The sequence below is a fragment of the Mustela lutreola genome, chromosome 7 (genome assembly GCF_030435805.1).
Source record: "Mustela lutreola isolate mMusLut2 chromosome 7, mMusLut2.pri, whole genome shotgun sequence".
NCBI classification, from domain to species: domain Eukaryota; kingdom Metazoa; phylum Chordata; class Mammalia; order Carnivora; family Mustelidae; genus Mustela; species Mustela lutreola.
This window is the reverse complement of record NC_081296.1, coordinates 74,115,442-74,140,139: the sequence shown is the minus strand read 5'-3', so window position 1 is coordinate 74,140,139 and position 24,698 is coordinate 74,115,442. Positions and strand designations below refer to the sequence as shown.

Below are 24,698 nucleotides of genomic sequence, written 5' to 3'. Positions count from 1 at the left end.
TTTGAATGCACTTGCACAGAAGAGGTACACCTGTGGACGTGCTTTCATTCAGTTTGGTTTCTCCTCCTCTTTGGTAGACGAAAATGCCAGATCATGAAGGATCTAAGTGTAGAATATCCCTTGTTTCAGGAGACAGGGAAGATTTTAAGAGGTACTGAAAATATACAGAACATTCCTTCTTTAGTCAACTTAATGAGAAACTCCAACCCCATCACATCTAAAGTCTGTCTTTGTGCTCTGGAAGGAAGCGAAGTGAGTATCTATGAAGATCTTTCTCCCCGGCAGCTGAATATTTACTCCTTGCAAGAATCAGTCAGTTAAACCCACTGAAGTGTAAGTGTTAGGGATTTTCTCGTATGTCCCCATACCAGTGTTTCTGTGGCATAACACTGAATTAGCTCAGCAGTACCTACCATTTATTAAATGCATGAGCTGTGTGAGGAACTGTGTTGAGCACTTTCTATGTTCTCTTGTGGAATCCACAGAACTGTCATGTGAACTGAGTATCCTTGTCTCCAGTTTACAGAGGGGAAACTACCAGAGGGAAAGGGCTTGCTCCCAATAACATTGTCATCGGCATTCAACCCAACAATGAGAGCTGATAAGCAGAAGAGAGTCTAGGACCAGATTCTACCCAAATGGAAAAGAGCAGTGACAGTAATTTCCTTCCACTCAGGCCAGGCATCAACTCATTTAGCACTGACTGTAAAACTGCTTTTTGCAAAACTGGCATATTTTTTTTCTCTATTTTGTTACTTACAGTATTTCAGAAGTGTTTTACTTAATTGCTGGTGTGAGAGAATAATGACAATGCATTTCTTTTGGCTTCTAATCCTAGGCTTTCGTACACGCGAAGGCAGCCCCTTTCCCAATTGTTCTTTTTTTTTGGTCCCATTTAGCAGGATTTAAAAATTAAGGAATTTCACCACTTTTCTCAAATTTACATTTGCACAAAGGCAGAGGGAGGAATTCAACCTTCCTTTTTTTTTTTTTTTTTAAATCAGTGTAATTCCTTTGCCTCCACTGTCACCAGGAATACAATTTTCTAGCATGCAGAAGTATAAGAGCTATTCGCTTCCACAGTGAGGTGTGGTTGGCCTTGGTAAAAAGGCCTATCCCAATATCCAGTTCCCGTGCCACTTAAGCACAAATGATTTGCATTTGACCATGGGACTCCCTCGTTGCAGGAAACTGTGGGCAACTAAGAGGACACTTGAGTTTGTTTTCCTTGGATAAAGTGTGATTCCAGTTAGTTCTCCATTTTCATCATTCACTCTTACGTTCATCTAAATCTTGTTGAAATTGTATGTGAAACATTACATCAGTTTTAGGAAATAGAAATCTGATTGGGAACATATTCTGTAAATCTCAATTTCTTAGTAAGATCTCAGTTTTAACATTATACAATACTTTGCCTATGGATTTCTCATATAGAATGAATCTAGTATCCCGATGAAAATGAACTTTAAAAATCCACTTAAATGCAAGTGCAGATACTTTTGTTTTTCTTCTTAGTGGAGGCTAGAGAATTTTCAGAGAGAAATGAGAAAATGTTAAGAACTTGATTGTATTAAATGAAAAGAAAAACAGTTCACACTAAGAAACAAAATTATTCCCAAGACGGTGGGAGAAAGTTTTATTAACAGTTAAGAAACCACATTTTAACAGGCACATTTCTCTGTAAGTGTAAAGTGTTCCCTGCTGAATAAAATCAAATTATAAGAAAAACACCTTTTCCGAAACCGCTTTGCACAAGGAATCGCTATAACTTGCCTGTGCCCTTCCAAGTCATTTTCCACAGTGATGCAAGCCTTTAAAATGGGAGTGAGGTGTACTAGGGACTCCCTGGGGAGATGCCTCCTTTTCTGTTACCACTTTATTTTGGTTCCACTCACTTAGGAGGAAACGATGTGTGCAAAGCCAAGTAGAGGATTGACCTGTTCGGCAAAACAGGGAATCATTGACTATCTGTTCATTTCTTGCAGCGGAGTATCAGGCGCTCTGCAGCAGTGGGCCAGGAATGACGTCCGCAGGCAGTGGTAAGCACTTGTTTGAAAGTCACTTCCTTCAGCATGTGCAGAAGTTGCACTGCTAGGCCTTCCTGTGGGTTTCCTGTGGGTTTCCACCAGACTGAGGAGGTCTGATCCCTTCTCTGGCCATGACTGCATGTGTACCTGGGACCCCTAGGAACCCCCAGGAGCAGAGCAGCTATGGCCCACTGCATCCTGGGATTGCTGGGTTTGGGTGTGAGGCTTGGTACTGAAGGTGTGGGCTCTCTCCCAAAGGTGCTCAATGGAGGGATACAGTGACTGTAGTCTCTCATTCATGAGAAGAGGCAGTCTGGTCCTCATCTGGCTCTTCCACGATCAAGTACAGTTCAGGGTTACTGAATTGTTATCCATTCACATGTTGAATGATTTATTGACTGTCGAGTGTTCAGTCAAGATAAGATGATACAGGGAGCTAGCTCTCTTATATTTTGTAGCAAGCAGTGATAGCAATTAACTGAGTTGGAAGAGAATGAAATATTTAAGTGTAGGGCTTAGTGCTAGAGAAATATCAGGACCATAAAAGGATTAAAGTTAAAAGGGAGAATTGGAACAAGGGTAAAAATAACTGACAGGAAAGATGAAGGGATGTTTTTATAAATAAAAAACTACATGATTTGATTACAGGACAGTTCTGTAAAAAAAAAAAAAAAGTAGATGAAATTGATTGTCACTTCATTCTCATGATGAAGTTCATCATTGTGTGTGGATGAAGGTGAAGAGTAGACATTTGGAGGTTAATTTATAACAAATAGTTAGTGGAGAATAAATAAAGTTGTAATAGGAACCCAGAGAAGGAAAAACATATCAACACTGACTTATAGAAGATTTAAGACCAGCCATTCACTGATTGCCATTTTACATCACCCTTGATTATAGAGCTGTCCTCAATCTGTGGGCACACAGAAGAGAGAGGACCCAGCCTCCTCTGGGCTGGGCAGCAGAGGATTTTCCAGACCAGGTGGTGTTTGAATGGGCTTTGGACCAATGAATAGACCTAGCTTCAGACATTCGCAACACAGAGCAGAAGAGCATGTTGATAGAAGAATGAGAAATTTAAAATAAGTAGTCAATTTAAAGTAAAGTAAATAAAGTGAAATAATGAGAAATTCAAAATAAGTAAAATTAAATAGAAATTTTAAGTAAATTTAAAGTTCATATTTTAGTTTAATCTTGAAGATATTTTTGAAACTACAAAAGTTTGAACCATGAGAATGACTCAGTCATTCTGTTTTTAAGCTAACTCTGATGGCACTGTGGAAGGTACACCGATGAGGGATGGGCTGGTGGCAGGGAGACCAGTTGTAGGGACTGGGGCTCCGTGGTGATCCACTTTCCCATCTTGATATCCGAGGCAGAAGACCAGGGGTTCTCCTTCAGCCTGGTTAAGGATTGGTAATCTTGTAGTTCCAACTCAAATGCCAAATTCTTCTCAAGGACTGATGGAAAGATTTGAGTCAGAACATCTTTTTTTTTTTTTTTTAAAATTGTGTTATGTTAGTCACCATACAATACATCATTAGTTTTTGATGTAGTGTTCCAAGATTCATTGTTTACGTGTAATACCCGGTGGGGCATGCAATCTGTGCCCTCCTTAATACCCATCACCTTGCTAACTCATCCCCCTCCCCCTCTAAAACCCCTCTAAAACTCTAAAAAAAACTGAATGTCTCAGTTTTTTTTTTCTCGGAGTTCACAGTCTCTCATGGCTTGTCTCTCCCTCTTGTAGTAAGAAACAGTGATCAAGCTTTCTCATCTAAGTGAATCTTTGTATTTATGAGGTCCTAAAGTTTTTACATTTCCTATAATGTTATTTTTTTTTTATAATTCTTTGACCTTTCCTTTAGAATGTTACTGATACTGAACTTTTTTTCTTGTGGTGCAGATATAAATGAATGTGCATTAGATCCAGACATCTGTCCAAATGGAATTTGTGAAAATCTCCGTGGGACCTACAAATGCATATGCAATTCAGGATATGAAGTGGATTCATCTGGGAAAAACTGTGTTGGTAAGAAGTCTCACCTGTTTCCTAAGACATCTCGTGCATCATGTATTCTTTCTTTGTTGCTTATGGGAAACTGCTTTTGCATAGCCTAAAGGACTGGGCAAATGCACAGCCTTCCCTTTGGATGTTAGCATGGCACATACATGTCTTAATTAACTAAAAGTTACATACCTGAATCCTGATCATTTATAAGTAGTCAAGTGTCATGTTCACTCCAAAAGAGAGAGGCTCCTCCTTAGATGTATGAAACACGGATTGTGAACTGCTCTCATAGGTCTACAAAGGCATCCCTACTTTTACCGAGAGAAGCAACTCTTCTCCCTACAACTTATTAGATTTCACCAAAGAAAACCCAGCTTATTTTCAGTAAGAACTGCTCTCTGTTAAGTTTAGCAAACACTGTATTTTTTTTTTAAGATTTTGTTTATTTATTTGAGAGACAGAGCATGAGTGAGAGCAAGCATGAGTAGGAAAGGGGTCGCAGAGGGAGAGGGCAAAGCAGGCTCCCTGCTGAATGGCAATCCCTAAGACCAAGAAGCAGGGCTTTGTCCCAGGATCCTGGGATCATGATCTGAGCCAAAGGCAGACTCTTAACCAGGTTAAGAGACTCTTAACCAGACTCTTAACCAGGTTAAGAGACTCTTAACCAGACTCTTAACCAGGTTAACCCAGGTGCCCCAAGCAAACACCATATAATATTTGATACTTGAACAAACCTTAATGAAACTACCAGCAAGTAGCTAAAAAAAAAAAAAAACTTTGGTAATAAAATTGTCAACATGGGCACCATTTTTTTTTTTTCAACTTTCTCCAGTTGCCTAGACTAGTATTTTCTGAAATGTACTGGCCATTCAATAGTGCAGTAACATACTGACTTCTGAGAAATGAATTCTTCCTCTCTCACACTCTTAATTTTAAGGCTTCGTTTTGGGGAGTACAGTTGTGATTTAACTACACATGGTATTTTCAAACTACATTAAACTCAAAACAAGTTTTACTGTTTCATTTTTCTGCGAGTGCCTCTTCTCTTCGGCAAAAATCATCATTTATCTGAACAGGCCCAGAGAGACACAAAGATGTTTTAGCTTTGACCCAAAATCACCCCCATTTGAAGCAAAAGGGAGAGTTTGGGGAGGCAAGAGGGATTCTTTCTTTAGTGCATTAGTGCATACTCCAAAGTGGGAATAATTATCACCAAGTCAGAAGAATGTTCAATTCCAGATTATGTTTAGAGATAGGAAGTGAACAATCAAAGATCCACCACAGCCATAGCACTCCAGGGAGTGGCTATTTTTTATATTAATCATCAATTCCTCACTTTAAGGTTCCAAATCCGTCTGACATCATCAAAGTTCAAAGACTGCAATAGCGACTCTTTTGGAAAGCGTTAGCATTCCCTGTGTCATTTCCTCATACAGTAACATAATTGTATACTTAATTTTCCATATTTTTAGTACTTTATAAGGATATTTATAATTAAGTATGTTTACTACTGTGAGCCTAAGCAGCTCTCCAGTGCTGAATCTGTGTACCCTTTATCTTATGGCTGCTGGATTGTCAAATAACGATCTAAGCGGCATTTTGCAATTTGTAAGAAATTCCTCGTGGACGTATAGCCACGAGGTGGTTTTTAGGGTTGTGTGGTTGTGTGCTGTCGTTTAACCCAACTGTATATAACATTTCCTGAATTACGTAAGTAACACATCCCAAAACTTAGATTTTGCCACAGACCTATTATTCACCTGAAAGTAAGGAGTTTTTCTGAGCTCTCTGAATCTCAAGTCTGAAATTCCTCGTGAGAATTATAAACTCTACAGATTGCTTCATACTCTATAAACACAACCAGCCATTGCAGTTATTCTAAAGAAGAAACACCCAGGCTGGAACTAACACATGTTAAAGATGGGCCATACTTTATAAATATTTATTTAGTTCCTTAAATCAATAGGATTAGTTCTTTTAATTTTGGCAACAATGAACAGTTAGATAGATTAATGATTCCCAGCAAATCCAGGTTTCTTCCTGTTCGAGAAAGTGAATTGCATAGTAATTGGTGACTTCAGACTTTGCAGACACCGAGTAAAAATAATCACATGAAACCCCTATTTTCCTTAAGTTAGGTAATTTAGGCAAAAGTCAATGGTAGATGAGTTTTGCCTGTTTTCTTGAGTTAATCATATCATATGACCTTTAAAAATTAACCTGAAAAGGCAGAGAAATTGCGTGCAAGGAGGGAGCTCGTCTAAAAGTTCCTGTTTGTTGGTTTTCCAGATATTAATGAATGTGTCTTGAACAGTCTACTTTGTGACAATGGACAATGTAGAAACACTCCAGGAAGTTTTGTCTGTACTTGCCCCAAGGGATTTATCTACAAACCTGACCTAAAAACCTGTGAAGGTAAACTGTGTTTTTCTTCTTATATTATGTACTTTACTTTTGATATGCCGCTGAAAAACCATGAGAATAAGTTAGAGTTACTTCTCTTTTAGACAAGTATGTCATTGTAATTGAGATGCTGTGGTCCTAAATGACCCTTCCATGCACTCTGGAAGCTACTGATGGTACTTAGCTACAGTTGACATTCTATTTGCCATGGTGTAAAAAATGGAGAAAACAGCACATGGTTAGTAATTCAGAGACCACACTTCATGTTTGCTCCAGACTTTCTGAATAAAAAGATTCAGCCAGATGCCAGATTCTGTGCTATAGAGATATGCTCAATTATTATTTTTACATTCCATTTGGCCTAGAAAAAATCTATCTGGGCCAGATTTACTCTCTAATAAAGAATATGTGGTAGCAATTGAGGCCAGGGTTTAAATATTCTTTCATGCCCAAGACTAGGTTGTAGCAGTAATGTGCACCTGTTTTTGTTTCAGACATTGATGAATGTGAATCAAGTCCTTGCATTAATGGTGTCTGCAAGAACAGCCCGGGTTCTTTTATTTGTGAATGTTCTTCTGAAAGTACTCTGGATCCAACAAAAACCATCTGCATAGGTATTTATCCTGCTAACCAGGACTGTGTTTAATGTTCACTTTTAATGCAAAAGAGTTTATTGCAAAATAGTATAAGTATGGATGAACAAAATTTTAAATGACCATTATCAGTTGCTTCATGTGTCATTCTTGCTGTAATCCCAATGCATGTTTGAACTTTTGATAAAGATTCTATTACGCATGTATTAAACATCGTTTCCTGCCTCCCTGCAGAAACCATCAAGGGCACTTGCTGGCAGACTGTCATCGATGGGCGGTGTGAGATCAACATCAATGGAGCCACCTTAAAGTCTGAGTGCTGTTCCTCCCTCGGTGCTGCCTGGGGGAGCCCGTGCACCCTCTGCCAAGTCGGTAAGAGAGACAGGCTCTGTGGCTCTTGGGCCCCTCCCATTGGTCCCTTTGCTTAGAAAGATGAAACCCAGTACTTTGTTTATTTAGGTTCACCTAGGAATTCTAGATTTAATTCTGATGGCTTCATTGAAACGTATTCCTGAATAGGAAACTAAGGGAAGTATCAAGGACAGTAATTTCATGTGATTTGGCATCTGGGTTATTGTTTTCTACCACCACACTGTAATGTGGTTACCCTGGTGTGATTTTCCTAGATCAGCAACTCCTATGGGCTCCCTTGGATCCTCATGATTCGGAGTCCTGAGCTCTTTACAGGCACAGATTCTCTTCCCCAAAAAATGGATTGATGTAAAGAAGCCACTTAACTTCTAAATCTGTTGCAAAGCTGAGGTTTGAGAACCTTGCTGATGATTTTGTTAATTCAGTATTTGAGTATATGGATATGTAATCTGAATGCTACAGGGCTGGTGATCTTCAGATTCTAGACTTTCTTTTCCATGTTCATGTTCTAGGAATCATATAATGTGATTCCAATCTTAGAGCTGATAGTAAAAGAGAGATCTAGCCAATTTCCTTCTTAGTCATCACCTTAGCATAATCTTTACGGTACCTTTGGGTTTTTCAGGACTTCTCAGAGCTTAATTCAAGGAACATTTCATTCTTCTTCTTCTTCTTCTATGCAATCGCAGAAACACCTTGTCATCTTAGACTTATTGATAGCCACAGAATCTAATTCCTGTCCAGGTCCTCTTTTGTGTTTTTTACACTATTTCATAAAGTCTAGATATTGTTATCTCAAATTTTTTTCTGTTTATTTATTTATTTATTTTTTTTTTTGCTTTTTTACAGATCCCATATGTGGCAAAGGCTATTCAAGAATTAAAGGAACCCAGTGTGAAGGTATTTCTGTGTATTTATAACCCATAAATTTTGGTGTGCTTGAAGAGTGCTTGTGTGAACTTGGATTGGATAAAGTTGTCATGTAACTTCCCAATGAGAAATATGCAGCAAAGAGGAAAATAATGAGAACTGCAGAACATAACAAATGTTAATTTCACAAGCATATATATGCTGTTGCCAGTGTTGGATCACTATGGCCACAGGGCAGGGTGACTGAAGCTGGTTAGGCTGACCATGGTTTCAAGCAACTGCACTTTCAAAATACTATCATCAGGAAGAGGAAAATGGAAGTTTTCGATGAGACTATAAAATTTGCATTTTTTTTCATTTGCCCTGGCTTTTGTTTGTTTGTTTCATGTCATGGAGGATTCAGAAGGATGTACTCCATTGTCTCATTTTTTAAAAGTCTACGTGGATTCTCTCCAGTTTGTTGTGATTCTTTCTCACGGAGTCCCAGATAGACGTAGGTCAGGGTGACTAACACAACCTGACATGACACAGCAGCTGAAAAATTTTAAAAACAGCAATTAGTCCCATATGTGGAATGAAATGAAGTTTTTTCTTCCCTGCTAAAATAAAGAAGAATGCTACAACCCCCACCCAAGGTCTTTCTTTCCAAATGATGACTGAATCCTTTGGCCTTTCTCTGGTCCAGACCCACTGTTAATGACTTATCTGACCTTAGCAGCACATTTTGGTGTAAAAATGGCCCAAACGAAAAACCCAAAAAGGTAAATTTCCCCCTCCCCACTTATATCTCTCGGAAAGAGAGATTTCAAATATTTTTTTCCAACATCCCTGGCTTAGAAAGTTATTTTTTCCAAATAGAGACACAGTATGCTCATGTTCCCCTTCTTTTGGCATTGGCAACTGGCTTTCTTTAAATTAACTTGATGAGGAATATTTTTCCAAATTAAGTGCAGGGAACATACTATTTCTTATTAAACAAACTGGGAAGGACAGGTATATTTGAGAGTGAGTGAGTGAATAATAAATGAATGAACGCGAGCATCTTTGGACTCTCCCTTACTCAAGCTGGGACCACCAAGGCTTTGACAAACAGTCTAAGACTGTTGCTGAGGTGGAACTAGTTATATGCTTTCTGGGGACATCTCAGCATTTTTCAGAAGACACAGTTTCAACTGGCCCCAACTATTTCTCAGTAGGAATTTTTTTTTTCGTCAAGCTGTTTCTTCTTCGCTAGTTTGAAAGGCCAGGTTTCTGTTATTTGCAGACATCTGATCTCATAAAGCTAACTCTGTGGCTTCTAGTAGCCCTACCTGAGATGTCCATAGCACCCAGAGCTGTCCCCAAGAACTCATACCAATTCCCAGTCTCTATAATTCAAAAATTACTCCTTAGGACCTATGGAGAAACTCATAAAGAGAAACTTTGGGAAAAGGGGGACTCAATCTGCTTGATGTTCAGAGTTCTCAGAAATGCTACATGAACTATTTGGAAGCAAATTATTTTTACAAAATTACTTGGTTCAAAATGGCCTTTTCTGTTGTGAGAATAATTGTGACTCCAGAAATGAAATAAAGTAGAATGATGTTATACAAATATTTTAACTTCATGGGTTTTTTTTCTTCATAGATATAAATGAGTGTGAAGTATTCCCAGGAGTATGCAAAAATGGCTTATGCGTTAACTCTAAGGGATCATTTAAATGTCAGTGTCCCAGTGGGATGACTTTGGATGCCACAGGGAGGATCTGCCTAGGTAAATCCTGCGCTCATTGCTTTTTTAATTGTTGTTTCTTAAGTGTTATTAAAAGCTCAGTAAGATAAAGCTGAATATTTGGTTCCAAGTACAGTTATACATATCTCAAATTCAGCATTTCCATTAGGATACATAGTAGTTTCCTTGACAAATAGCCTTCCTCGCTCAAGTTCTTCCTTTATTCTTTATAAAAAAGAGTAGAGAACGTGTTAGTGAAGAGAAACTTCAGTTCTTTATTGATGTGTAACTATCCCTTAAGTCATTACCATCACAGTCATTATTCCAGAACTCTTAAATCTGCCCCCATATGCCACCAACTATAGAATACAAGGTGAATGGTGGGGAGAACAATTTTGCTTGATTAGAAACTGTAGCCCATGCTTGCTAGGCATGTCCTGCCAGTGGCCAGATGGACAGGTCCTTGCCCAAAACCCTAGTGGGTGTGAGTGGGGAGAGTTGCATTCTTGAATGGTGAGCCTAAAGGAGCCCAGAGCCACTGTCACTTCTTTTAATCATGGTGGGATTCTCTCCATGCCATCTGCGAGAGCCCAAGTGGCCTTGATATGGAAGACACTGGACCCTGAGTTCTCAGAAAGCTGCCCTGTGGGCTCTTACGGGCAGCAGGTTGGAGATCCCATCTGGCAGATGTGTTCTGACCCTACTTCTGTAGCTTCTGACTGCTGGGACTATGTCTCTTGGATCACTTGTTTTTGAGTCCATGGCTCTGAAAATGATGCTCAGGTACATTGTATATCTGGAACCGTATTCCTCTGAAGATTATTCTTAGTGAAGGACCACTGCAGGTGGTTAAAACAGTAGTAGGAGGTTAAGAGATTTGGATCATTTATGAATTAGAACTAACAAAACCTGAAATACGGAACTTAAAGGTGTATAATGTAAGCAATATGGAGTAGAGAAGCTGGAATCCAGAGGGCAGAGTCTTTTTGTAATGATGGTTGTCAGTTAATCTCTTTTTGAGTCTGCTTTCTTGGTTTAGGAGGAATCAGCATTTAATGAGAACCTTCTTCTAGGTTTTTCAGTTGAAAGAAGCTTCAGTATTTAATTTAGAAATCATTTGAAAAGTATCCATGCATCTTGTTAGAGGCAACCTGAATGTAAAGTTGCCCAGAAGGCTTTAGAGGCTTTCTAACATTAAAGGAATTTCAGGCATGTAGGTGAATGTATAATGACCACATTGGGAAAGGAGAGAGAAAGGGAAGATAATGCCTTAGGTTTTAATTACACTTTATGGTTTCCAGACACTGATCTTTTTTTTTTTTAAAGATTTTATTTATTTATTACAGAAAGAGAAAGAGAGAGAGAGAGAGCATGAGAGGGGTGAGGGTCAGGGTGAGAAGCAGACTCCCCACTGAGCAGGGAGCCCAATGCGGGATTCAATCTCAGGACCCTGGGATCATGACCTGATCCAAAGGCAGACACTTAACCTACTGAGCCACCCAGGTACCCAAGACACAGAATCTTATCCAAGCTTTATGGTACCCCCTTGGAGATGGGTGCGACATCATTTTATGGATTTAGAAATCAGGGTTAGTATTTAGAAGTCAGGGTTAGTATTTTGTCTAAAATAAGCAGCTTCTTAATTGTGGAACAGGATTAAGTTCCAGATCTCTTAACACCTGGTATATCACTTCTACTCTTCCTCACGATTCCACAAACTTGGGGTTGGGACTCAATTTATCCCACGTGTACCCAGAAGAATGTACACATAAGCACATGTAAAAGTGAAAGAAATACTTGAGGAGAGGAGCAAATGGCTTTTCTTCACTTGTTTTTCCTCTTCAGTCTCAAGTAGGACATTCTTCATTTTGGAATTTAACATTGCACCTCTCCAAAGATGAAACGGCTGTGAGGAAGAAGTGCTGGAGCTAGCTTAGATGTTCTCCAGTGAGAAAGAGCGCAGTTTTCTTTTAGCACAAGAGGAGGTCCCGGCATGACAGAGTGCATGTATTGGTGGTAAACATGTCTGTACAGGGAGAAAACATCTCCCCAAAGAGCTCTGCGGGATTTCTCCGAATACTGTTCTTTATGTAGAATTATCAGAAAATGCCTAAAATTGAAAGGAAAGTTTCCAGAAATAAGAGGGGCAAATAAGTAGGAGCTGCCAAAGAAAAGAAAGTCTTTTGTTAGTGGGGAATACTCATCAAAAAGCCTGGACTCCTTTTGAGAAAAATTATTCCAGCCAATAAGTGCACAGCAAATTATGTACACTGTACCTTGCCTGACCCAACTGGTCGGCAGTTTGGGGCAGTGGAAATAGGGTAGCTCTCCTCAGCCTCCCTGTGTTCCATCTGGCAGATATCCGCCTGGAAACCTGCTTCCTGAGGTACGAGGACGAGGAATGCACTCTGCCCATTGCCGGCCGCCACCGCATGGACGCCTGTTGCTGCTCCGTTGGGGCGGCCTGGGGTACTGAGGAATGCGAGGAGTGTCCTGTGAGAAACACGCCTGAGTACGATGAGCTCTGTCCCAGAGGGCCCGGTTTCGCCACAAAAGAAATTACAAATGGAAAACCTTTCTTCAAAGGTACTGTGCTTTCAGTGGCTGACTGCTCTTCTTTTTAGACCAAGCGGAGAACGAACAGCTGACGGGGAACTGCAGTGAGTCCCATCAGCCTGGCCTTCCCTCAGTCGTCTCCACACACGTACTTCACTTTCTGAGTGACAGCCCCTGTTCACTCTGGAACGGGTTGGCTTTTCCCGCCATTCAGGACTTCCTGGGGCCAGTTGCTTCTCCCATTAGCCACTTGTTTAGTGTTAAAGTAGATTTTGACACTACCCTCAGCCAAATATCAACAAAAAGGAAATCTTCTTGGGGAGTTTTTATTCTGTCTGCTAAAGCCATAAGACTTGACCTCTTTTCTGCTGGTTTAACCAGGTCACTGCAGTTTACCTGAGGATACCGTAGTAGAGGTGAATGGCATGGCAAACGCAGTGGCAGATCCTCTGTGTCCAAAAACACTGGATGTCATTCTGATGGCAAGCACATTCCAGTGACTCCTGATAACGTCAAACCTTCTTTCAGTTTACTAGGCCATCATCTAAAATTCATGTAAAAAGTGAGAAGTTTCCGATTTAATCTAATTCCAAAACTGTTTTAACTTTTTATACACAAGGATACAGAACTTGTTGACTTTAGCATATGGGAAAACCATGACTGGTTTCTGAGAATTCCAGTTTTTCAGAGAAGCCCAGCTTATGTTCCTGGTGTAGATTTTTTGTCTTGGTTGCTTATTGTGTCTGGGCCTGGTTATTATACTCCATAACCAAATGAACTTATAAAAATGAGAAATGAGTATATAAATACTGTTTAATTATCCATATAGAAGTGTTTTTGTTTTTGTTTTGTTTTGTTTTGTATTGTGTGTTTGGTCCAAGATGCCCTGGAAATTAAAATTCTGTCTAGAGAGACAGTTTCTAGATGACCCTCTTAAATGTCTCTTAAGTAAATTCAAAGGAATTTGAGTGATTTGCTTCCAAAAGCTGTGGCAATCCATTGCCACAGAAGGACGTGTTCTTGTGATTTAATCTGCTGGTTCTGTCTTTCATGACCTTTTGTAGAAATGAACTTGTATTTCTTGAGTGTTAGGTCATGCTTTAGAAAGGCCCTGGAAGAAGATCACCCATGACATTATGCAGTCTCCTAGTGTACAAGAAACTCTTGTAATTATGTTAATGACACCTTAATATCAATTGAGAAAATACTTTTAAATTGTACACATATTTGAGAAAATATTTTAAATAGTATTCATTTATTTACAAGGCATTTAAATTTTAAATGACATCCTTTTTGAAGTTCTTAGATTTTCGGTGTATCCAAGAAAGCACCAAAAAGCATAGCTGAACATCTCAGCCCACTGCACTTTCAGCTGGTTGCCATGGGGCAATTTATTCCAATCATCTATGTGCTTTCAGTATGGATGCTAGTGGTTTAGAAGGTCTGTTCACTCGTTCAGCAGATACTGAAATGTTTGGTACATATCAGACAATGGGCTGCCTGTAAGTCCAAATAAACACTAATAATGTTTTCCTTCCCTAATAATGCTTTCTAAAATACAGAGGCTTAAAAGACTAGAAATGTTTAGAAAGTCATAGTTCTCATGGATCTTTACACATTCTTTAAAATGCGTATTTCCAAGACCTTAAATCAAGACCCTCCAGCCTCCTGGGTTTAAAATAGAGGCCCTGAGAACTCCTTACGGGATGCTTATTTTCTTTTTGTGCTTTCTGCCCATTTTCTTCTTCCCGAAGATATCAATGAGTGCAAGATGATCCCCAGCCTTTGCACCCACGGCAAGTGCAGAAACACCATTGGCAGTTTTAAGTGCAGGTGTGACAGCGGCTTTGCTCTTGACTCTGAAGAAAGGAACTGCACAGGTCAGTGACCCTGTAGAGCTCTTCCCCTTTCCCACTCTGCCCCAAGAAGGAAAGCTGTCCTGAGACTGACGCACTGCCGCTTGCATTCAGATATCGACGAATGCCGAATCTCTCCTGACCTCTGCGGCCGTGGCCAGTGTGTGAACACCCCAGGGGACTTCGAGTGCAAGTGTGACGAAGGCTACGAAAGCGGATTCATGATGATGAAGAACTGCATGGGTAAGCCTGTGGCTGTCTGGTCCACACAGGTGAAAAGGGATTCCCCAGGGTTTGATGGCTCAGAACCTCCCTCCCAGGCTCCTCCTGCTGCCCCCAGTGCATGGGTCTCCTGACCAGTGTGTCCAGAATCAGTCTGAGGCAGAGGGAGACTGACATGAGGAAAGCAGAAGGGCTTTTTTGCTGTGGGTTGGTGGTGGCCTAGCACACCAGTTTTGGGTCCCAGAGAAGTGAGTTTAATGCCAGAAGAGACACCCCAAGGAAGAGAAACAATTCAAACATTAGCTATATTTGAGGTCCCATTATTATAGGGTTTCTGTCCAACATTTCTAGAAGAAGGGAGCATTTAAGCTGGCTGCAATTAAATCAGGTTCCCTAGAAAGAAGCCTGAGATGGAGATTTTTTTTAAGGAAGAAGCTGTAAAGAAGTGAGGGAAGTAACAGGGCAGGGGAGGAGGCTTCTTAGCCTTAACCTGATCCCACAGGGGATTCTAGAATAGAATAGACATGGTGTTAGAGAGCTGTCCCACCTTTCAGCCAGGCCAGATTGTACACTCCCTTGTCAGCCACGGGCAGGTCCCATTATTTAAGGGGGATGTAATTCTTACCTCGACGGCATTTCTGAGTGAGGTGAACAGCCGTTCTCAGAAGGGAGCCGTGAGCCCTGAGCTGCCAGGACTCCCAGCAAGTAGGGGCTCTGAGGAGCGCACTGGTCGAGGCCCCGGGCAAGACACCACCACCATCTTCCACATGAGTCGTCGCCATTTTGCAGATATCGATGAGTGTCAGAGAGATCCTCTCCTGTGCCGGGGAGGCGTTTGCCTAAACACCGAGGGAAGTTACCGCTGCGAATGTCCTCCTGGTCATCAGCTGTCCCCCAACATCTCAGCATGTATAGGTAAGGAGGAAGACTTTCAGACCACTTATTGGTGGTCAGTCGTTCAACCCATGTCTCTCCCACAGTCGGAAGCTTCTGACTGGATGTTGGCTATTTTTTATTTTCTAAACAGACATCAACGAGTGTGAACTGAGTGCGAACCTCTGTCCCAATGGCCGTTGTGTGAACCTCATAGGAAAGTATCAGTGTGCCTGCAACCCTGGCTATCATTCAACCCCTGATAGGCTGTTCTGTGTGGGTAAGTGCTCTCTTCTCTTTTATATTTTATTTTATTTAGTTTCTTTCTCAAAACACTCCAACAACGTTCTCTGAGTTCATCACCAGTTGCTTTTCCTTCATCTTCCTTGTTTTCCTGTAAGTAAAATTCTTTTCATAGTGGCCCATGGTCTTTGGATATCATCTCTCTTGTCTGTTTAAAGAACGCTGTAAATGAAGGATCTGAAATGTTTCAGCTCTAACAAGTTTGATTGGAGCCCTGCTGCTAGGAAGAGTGAATGATAGCACGGGCTTTGTTTATGCATCTGCCTATGCAGGTGCATCAGCAAGTGAGTGCAAACCACCTGTAGTGAACGAAGCATGGGTTCAGTGAGAAAGACAAAAAACAGTGTCTGCCCTTAGGTGGCTTAGATGAGCTTAGGAGATTTCAAAGAATAATTATTGGCAAGAAGACCATGTTCTGTTCCTACCTTACACTGAAATGGAGGCCAGGTCTGGCACTCCTTAAAGATGGGGTTTTGTGAGACAAGCATTTTCCTTTGTTGGCTGGCCCTCTGTAGGTTTAGTCGTGCTGGGAAGAGTGGCACAGAAAGCCCTCTGGGTTTATTATGCCCAAAGTCAAAGTGAAACTTTGTAAAAACTGCCAGTTTTTGCCTGGTTTGGGGTGTACATCATGTGGAACTGCCAAGTCTTACATGGTTTCCACCCAAAGCCATAAATCAGCCCCAATTTTTCTGAAACATGGCCCAGGACAGCTCAGAATTCCAGCTCAGGTTCTTGAAAAGGACTGGAACCTCAGCCAGTCGAACTGAGTGTCAAGTTTATAACTGAATATGTGACCCAGAGAATTTGATCCACATGCCCATTATTATAACTGGGATGATTCCTTTAGCCCTAGCATTTCTCCTACCTGGCACGTGGCACTCCATGTATTGTGTGACTGACTATTCGTCTAACTCCCAGTTTGCAACATAAGCATTATGAAAGTAGGGATAGGGTCTGTCTCCTCCACAATTAGATTGTTATCTCCAGCACATAGTAGGTTTGTACTTTATATTTGTTGAAGGAATTGAATGATGCAATGACTTCCATTTGCCCTAGGATGTTTCAGTTGGGTTTTGTTGTACTTTGAACACTTTGAACCTGTGCCATAATCAGAGACACAAAGAAAGGTGATTTTCTTTCTTTTTTTTCTTTCTCTTAGACATCGACGAATGCAGCATAATGAACGGCGGTTGTGAGACCTTCTGCACAAACTCTGAAGGCAGCTATGAATGCAGCTGTCAGCCAGGATTTGCACTAATGCCTGACCAGAGGTCATGCACTGGTGAGTAGGTTTTAGCCCCCTGTGAAATTCTCAGGAACAGGTCCACTCTTAGAGTGGTTCGGGGCCTAGACTTCATAGGCAGACAGTCCTGAGTTCAAAATTTTGTTTTGTCACACATTTTAGCTGTGGATCCTTGGTAAAGATCCTGAGCGTCAGATTCTGCATCTATCAGGTAGGGTTCAGATTGCCTGTGTGGGAGAATGCACACAGCACTTTGCAAACTTCCTAGCTCATGTGGTGTAAGATATAGTTTTGAAGAATCTCCTCTTTTGACTCACTTCAAGGCTACTCAGGGTGTGTTCCTCGACCAGCAGCATCCACATCACCCAAGAATATGTTAGAAATGCAAAATCGTGGGTCCCACCTAGACCTACTGAATCAGAAACTTCTGGGGGTAGATCCCCATAATCTATTTCCACAAGTTCTCCACATGATTCGGATATGCCTGAACTTGAGAACTGCTGCTCTAAGTCACACTTCCTGTTGTATCATCCTGGGCTAAAAGAGCCATGTCTCCAACTAGAGAAGAGAAAGGAGGTTGGTGATACAGGTTTTCATTTTGGTTTCAGTTAAAAAGAGAACTTGGGTTTAAGGATCAAAATTATTTTATCAGAGCTAGAAAAATCCCTCCAAAAAACCTTAGATATATATTTGACTATCAAAGTCAAATGTTGAAAAGAATAAAAATATTTTTATCAAAAGTGCATCTAAATAGATATGCTTATTTTAAATAAGTTTCATCTTTACAATATCAGTAAGCCAGAAGATGATCGACCTTAGGTATTTATGTTTGAAAATGAGAAAAATAAAGTAAAATTCACAATCACTGTTAGGTGATTAAACGACTGGTATTAACCACATGCTATTGTTGTCTTTCTTCTCTACAGACATTGATGAGTGTGAAGATAACCCTAATATCTGCGATGGTGGTCAGTGTACGAACATACCAGGGGAATACAGGTGCTTGTGTTATGACGGGTTCATGGCGTCTGAAGACATGAAGACTTGTGTAGGTAAGCAAAGAACACAGAGTTTCCCATTTTGTCTAGTTATCCCTGAGCACTGTTAAATTACATAAACATTAGTTTGGGAAGTTGATAAATGGCTCCTATTGGAAAAGTAAGGATATTTAAGGGCATATTACTAATATTCCAAAACCAGCCTTCCAAAGGGCAACTTTCTCATGACTGTGATACAATAGTCTTGTCAGATGTTGTGTGGGCCGAGCCGACCATTGGTCATCCCCACAGGGACACTTGTTTCATTTCTGTCCACTTAACCTTCTTCTGCTGTGACTAGAATTTGGGCTTTTTAAATATTTTACTAAAGGCAAGCAAAATTTATTTCTGACAAGAATGCAGTGGACTCTAGAATTGATTATATTGACATATTCTATTGCTGTGTCTTCAAATTTATTGTCCTTTTCTTCTGCAATATCTAATCCCATTCAGTATCTTTGTAATCTCAGATGTTGTCGTTTCATCTCTAAAAATTTGATTTGGGTCATTGTTTACATCTTCCCTGTCTCCACTTGATGGGTTCAATCATTCCTCTAGCTTTTTGAGCCTATGAAATAGAGTATTAATAACTGCTTTAACATCCTCGCCTACATCATCTCTGTCAGTTCTGGGTCATTTCAGTAAATTGACTTTCTTCCTCATTGTGGGTCCTATTTTCCTGCCTCACTGAGTGCCTGGTAATTTTTGATTGGATGCCAGACATGATAAATTTTGACTTACTAGTTGCTAGATATTTTTGTATCCCTAGAAATATTCTTAGGCTTTATTCTGGAACCCAGATAAGTTATTTGGAAACAGATAGGTCCTTTCAAAGTCTTGTTTTTATGCTTTTAAGCAGTGGTTACTCTGCCCCATGGCAAAAAGACTTATTTTGCCCCATGACTGAGCCAAGACCCTTCTGAATTACGAGATTTTCCAGTCTGACCAGTAGGAACAGGCACAATTCTGGGCCTTCTGTGAGTTCTGATGATTGTTCCCTCTAATTCTTTCGAGTGATACCTCCCCTAGCTTTGAGTAGTTTCCTTACATGAATGCACTGATCACTACTTACCTGAATACGTGATGGGGACCCTTTGCAGATCCCAGAGCTCTCTATGCAGCTTTCTTCTGTCCTTTATTTTGCCCTATGAACTCTGGCTACCTTGCCCTTCCATGACTTCCAGCTTTATCCCCTCAACTCTGGGACACTATCCAGCTCCATCTGTTATCCCCACCCTGAGGTCATGGCCTTAAAACTGTCCCTACACCATAATCTGGGACATTCATAGAACTCACCTAGCTTGTTTTCTCTCCATCAGGCATCATTGTTTTCTATTGCCTCTGTGGTCCTTTTGCTGGTGTTTCACATGGGAAACTAAATTCCATCTCTATTACTCCATCTTGGCCAGAAGTGAGAATCTGGAATTGAAAATATTTAAATTCTGTCACATTTATATCTTCAGAAAACCTTTACCGAATATTTATGAAGTGAATCTCATAAAAAGTAGATAATTTTTAATTTGGGAAAGAAGTGAAGTTTGTAACTATCTTTCCTAAAACTCCTAGTTCATCTATCATTTCTTTAAAATTGGAAACTAAAATGTTGGCAGTCACAGACTGAATTAAAATTTTTATCTTGCAACAGAATATGCTGCTTTAAAAAGTTTTCTAAACTGTCACATAACAGGCTCTAAAGGCAGCCTAGAGTCCCTCAGTTTATTTGCTTACTCGACCTCCTGCTCATGGCCCAGGTAGAGCCAGTTGGCCTGGTTAGCCTGCAGGAGAGAAGGCAAGTGTGAATTGAGCTCTGTAAATATGGTACTTTTTTTTTTTTTTTTTTTTTTTTTTTAGTGAAAACAGTTCATCTTTTCTAATTTATTTGTCATAGTGTTTTATCTCAGGCAGAAAGTTTTCAGTGGTATCAAACAAATAGTTATATGTATTAATAATATCTGTATCTTACAGATGTCAATGAGTGTGACCTGAATCCAAATATCTGCCTAAGTGGAACCTGTGAAAACACTAAAGGCTCATTTATCTGCCACTGTGATATGGGCTATTCAGGCAAAAAAGGAAAAACCGGCTGTACAGGTATGTGTTTCCAATTTGAACAAAAGCACTTGAAATTAAGAGACTACTACCAGCGTAAGACAAGTTTTAAAACTCCTAACATTTTAATTACTTTATAAAGCCTTTTGAAAAACAATTTTCATTAACTTAGCCTGTCCTTCATTGAAGCTTGTCATACTTTGGATCTATGCTGAAGCTTTTTTCTTTACCTATGAAAAAAGGCACATTGGATGAATTACCACCATAACTAACACCATAAATATCACATTTTTATGAGGTTGAAAATCACATTTTTATATCAAAGTAGTTAACATGCTAATTACCAAACATTCCTATCCCTTTATTAAAGCAAGCCTCCCTTGTCAACATTTCATTTAAGGTTTTATAACTAAGGTTTTAAAGAAACATCCTACAGTTTGTATTTGTCATCAATTCCCATCAGTCTTCCAGTTTCTTAAATTAGTGTGCTTTTGATGTATTCAGTTGTTATAGCCCAGATCATTCCTGGGGATTAGCAGATCTTATGAAGTGATAAGTAAACCATTTGTAATTTTGTTTGCCTACTCCCAGTCGTTCATAAGAAAATCTTTTCACAATATTTGTAGGAGCTTATTTTATTAAACATCAAATAAAATCATTCTGTATGGAAGATATTGTTATTAAGGGTTTAGTTGGTGTTTTCAAATTTGAAGCCATGATCATAAGTATGTGGAATAATATAATAAAGTTTTACTAGGGTTACTTATAGTAATATAACAGATTATGGGATATAACAATTTAAAATATAGTGGAGATCATGGTGAGCTTGAATTCAGTAATGGCATAATTTCTTTACAAATAACAGACTTTAATTCCAAAAACCAGTTTGGCAAGCCCTTGTGACTTGAAACTAACATTAAAATATTTGCAGATTGGCAGTGTGGTAAAGGTCCTTTTCTTAATTATATCAACATTATTTTCAAGAAAATTTATTATCATTCCAAACTGTCCAATAATGCTAAGCTTCAAATTTATAGATATATAAGATAATGCCAATAATATTACTATTGATTCAAAAATGACAAGTTCTAGCCAAATTATAAAAAGGAGCATGAAGCTAGAATGCCTTCATGCTCACTATATTACTCTTCATATGAAGCATGGCTAGGGATCCATTCTAATAAGTGGAACAGTGTTTAAAATCTCAACTACTGGTCTCTGGGGTACAAATGATGCTTAGCTCAGTATATCTGCAGTTCATGCTTTATTGTAAGCTTTCAAGAGAAATATAGGATCTGAGGTAAGGGATGGTAGTCTGGCACTAATGTAGGGGAAGGTAAGGTAGTTCCATATTGCATTTTACGCAATAGAGGCTAATACTATTGTTTGGTTCAGTTGCACTCGCTGAAATTCAGCCCAGAGAACCAAGAGGCTTACAGAGGGAGAAGTTAATCTAATGGCACAGTCTTCATTCCCTATTAGAAAAGGATCTCTAGAATTTCGTGCTCCAAATTCCAGTTAACAGAAGCATGTGGAAAGGCCAATTATTTTAGGACTTTCACCATGAAGAAAGCTTAAGTTGTCCTACAATATCAGTATCATTTTAGATAAATGAGACATAATATATATAATGCTCTTGGCACAGTGCTTGGTATGCTGTAGCTGGTCAATAAATGGTAGCTATTATTGTCATTGTAAAATGAGACCTACAGACACAGTATATAGAAGCCACTTTGGTTGAAGATGCAACTTCTAGTTTGGCAAAATTCTATACTACGAGTTATTGATACATGCTTGAAATCAGTTTAAACTCTGAATATGAAAAGGCTTGTTTTTCATAATTGAGTTTGCACTGTGGTGTTGAGAGCTGTGTACTCCGTATTGGAGAAGATGACACTGGTTTTGATATGACAGCAGTCTTTTGGTAAATTGCATGAACAGAAACTTAGATTGGAGGTCCAAGAAACCCTCTCTTCTTTCAACCCCTACTTTTAAATTGTAGCCTAAAATGACTTTTCAGTTTCATCGGAGCCAGCCAGCACTGTTGGGAGAAGACTGGAGTTTCATAGCCCCTTTGATATCATAGCAGCGCAGGTTGTGATAATTTCTTGTGTGAAGTCACAGAACTCTGGATTTTATTGCTAGTTCTTCCACTGGTTCATGAGTTTGAACAACTCCTCAGGGTGCCTTGTAGTTAAACAAGTGTTCCTTTTGGGTAAGCACCCCTGCGGTGAGGTATGGAGAGAGGGGGTGCATCAGTGAGGGAAGAAAAAGAGGTCCTCTGTAAATACTGTTATTCAACCAAAAGTATCACGTTTGATTGGAAATGACTTACCCAAACAGGAATTGGCAGCAAGTTTGGTATACTTAAAAACAAGTTTTTAAAAACCTGAGCCAAAATGTATTTTTAATCCCATGTAACTAGGGCTCTTTTAGCCTGCTTTTAGTTTAAAATTGGTGTCACTCCCAACTTAGAATACCATCAGGTTTCCCTAGTGATAGTCATGTTAAAGACAAGTGCTTGTAATGTCCCAGGCAACTAATGTAAATAGAGATAGATATGAATCTTGCCTAATGGGATAAAGCAAGCCACACCACAAGTAACAGTGAAGAATAAACCTGGAATGATGTTTTTGGTGATATATGTAAATATATTTTTGTACATATATAATATGTATACAGACATATGATGCATATATTTATAATATGTGTGTCCATGTATGTATATATACATATATATGTATATATATTTGAGTACCCTGTAAATGAATTACAAAAATATGTATGCTATTTCATAGGGAAGAACTTTTTTTCATGAGAACTCAAAAAATGTCCTCTGGGTTCCATTACAGCTTTGTCTAAATATTTCAGCTCCCTTGTCATTACTGATTGTTTCCATTTTAACAAATAAACATGTTTTTTTCTCCCAATCACTTTAGCAGTGCTCAGAATCCACCCACTGACTTACATTCCCATCCCACACAGATGTTAAGAGTTTCTGTTTTCTCCTTAAGCTTTATTCAAATCGTGGGTATTGCTGAGAAGAACATTTGATTTAATGGAGGGACAATGGACCTTTGCTTAAAATCTAGTACACGGCTCTTCTGTCCTTAGCTTAAGGGGGCTGGATTACAGTTTTTCTGTGGCCCACATGCAAGGCTTCTGCTGCTCATTCTACGGCATCGTAATTAGACAATAGGCTGGAGGAAAGAGAGCCAGGTTGCTGCTAGGTGCCATCCTTGGTGGGTCCCGGCTTTCACAAACGAATTTGTAAGAACCTACCCTCCCCCTCAGCCACCATGTGCTCGCTCAGTCAGTTAGTAAGCAAGCATGCCATTAAAATCAGAACTGTTTTCGGTTAAAATAGCCATGTATCTGGGTAATTCCATTTCGCAAACTCTCTGCTTTTTATCCCATGAGAAATGTTACTCATAGGTCTTAGTCCATGATGGAGAATCACATACTTCAAAACCATCAGGACTCAGGGAGAATTTGTGCCCGTTTCCTTCCAGCTTCTTATCACTGTGAATTGTCCTCTACTGGCTGTCAGCCTGTGAAAACTCCGTGGGTGTTCAGTTAAATAGTTTTGGCTCAAATTTCGATCCATATTGAGAAACCCAAGCCTTCGTGTTTGGCCTTTCCATTTATTCTACTGTCCTCTTCCCCAGTGCCCAATTAAGGAGGTCTCACAGTGTGTCAGCTCTGCTGTGACTGGAGCCCAGTGACAGGAGGGCAGGTGTGTGGGGTTGATGCTGCTTCTCCTTGTATGACTGTCAGAGGAGGCCAGAGAGGCTCAGAGAAGAAGCCCTTACTTGAGTGTCAGGGAGACACACCCAGAACCTGAGCCTGGGGTCTGCTCAGACCACACCCTTGCCTGTCAAGACAGCCACGCGAGTTGGACCTTTGAGTCTTTGTGAGGGAACTTTGGTGGAGTTAAGGAGGTTGCTGTGTCAGCCCTAAATTTGAATTTCCTTGCTTTTCTTGGCTTGGGCTTATTCTTAATCTTAAAAAAAGAATTTTCTGTCTGGAGCAAACTTGTGGGGGAAAGAGAACATTTGTACCAAAAGAGATGTTCTTGGCAAACATGTGCTATGTTTCCTTCACACTGTTGAGGAGTAAACGTTTGAATACAGCATTTTGTTTGCTTGTTTCCCTTATGGCTCAGTTTCTCCTTCTGTTTGCTTTTATAATGAAGTACAGTCTTAGGCCCAAAGCTGCATGGAAATAATTAATAAATAATAGTCGGCAATAGTATGCATGCACATAATACACACACGCGAGGAGCTTTTGCTCAAGGATGCCTTTACACCTTATGACCAATTTTTTCTCTAATTCACTTGTTACATACCGAGAATAAGTCATTGAGATAATGCTTAAACAAATATTCATAAAATGGAGAGTTGAATATTGGCTCCTGAGTATCATCTCCTAGTATCCTAAAGCCTACGATACATGGCTTCTTACAAATTTCTTTTCACCTTGAAAACATTGCAGTAAAACTACATGTATTTTCTTGAGTTAGAAATTTATATGAGCATATTACTGATTTAAAAAGGGAGGGAGGGGCGCCTGG

The 24,698-nt window shown here is 39.8% G+C and overlaps 1 protein-coding gene across 1 annotated transcript in view; it reads left to right on the top strand.

Moving 5' to 3' along the window:
- The window catches only part of FBN1 (fibrillin 1), a 235,519-nt gene that overhangs the window by 146,688 nt on the left and 64,133 nt on the right, over positions 1-24,698 (top strand). The window contains exons 17-31 of the mRNA XM_059181480.1: positions 1,986-2,039; positions 3,934-4,059; positions 6,328-6,453; positions 6,936-7,055; positions 7,269-7,406; positions 8,256-8,306; positions 9,903-10,028; positions 12,345-12,572; positions 14,297-14,422; positions 14,513-14,641; positions 15,410-15,535; positions 15,648-15,773; positions 16,956-17,078; positions 17,966-18,091; positions 20,042-20,167. Coding sequence (XP_059037463.1) covers positions 1,986-2,039; positions 3,934-4,059; positions 6,328-6,453; positions 6,936-7,055; positions 7,269-7,406; positions 8,256-8,306; positions 9,903-10,028; positions 12,345-12,572; positions 14,297-14,422; positions 14,513-14,641; positions 15,410-15,535; positions 15,648-15,773; positions 16,956-17,078; positions 17,966-18,091; positions 20,042-20,167 — 1,851 coding nt within the window. The remainder of the gene's footprint in view (positions 1-1,985; positions 2,040-3,933; positions 4,060-6,327; positions 6,454-6,935; positions 7,056-7,268; positions 7,407-8,255; positions 8,307-9,902; positions 10,029-12,344; positions 12,573-14,296; positions 14,423-14,512; positions 14,642-15,409; positions 15,536-15,647; positions 15,774-16,955; positions 17,079-17,965; positions 18,092-20,041; positions 20,168-24,698) is intronic.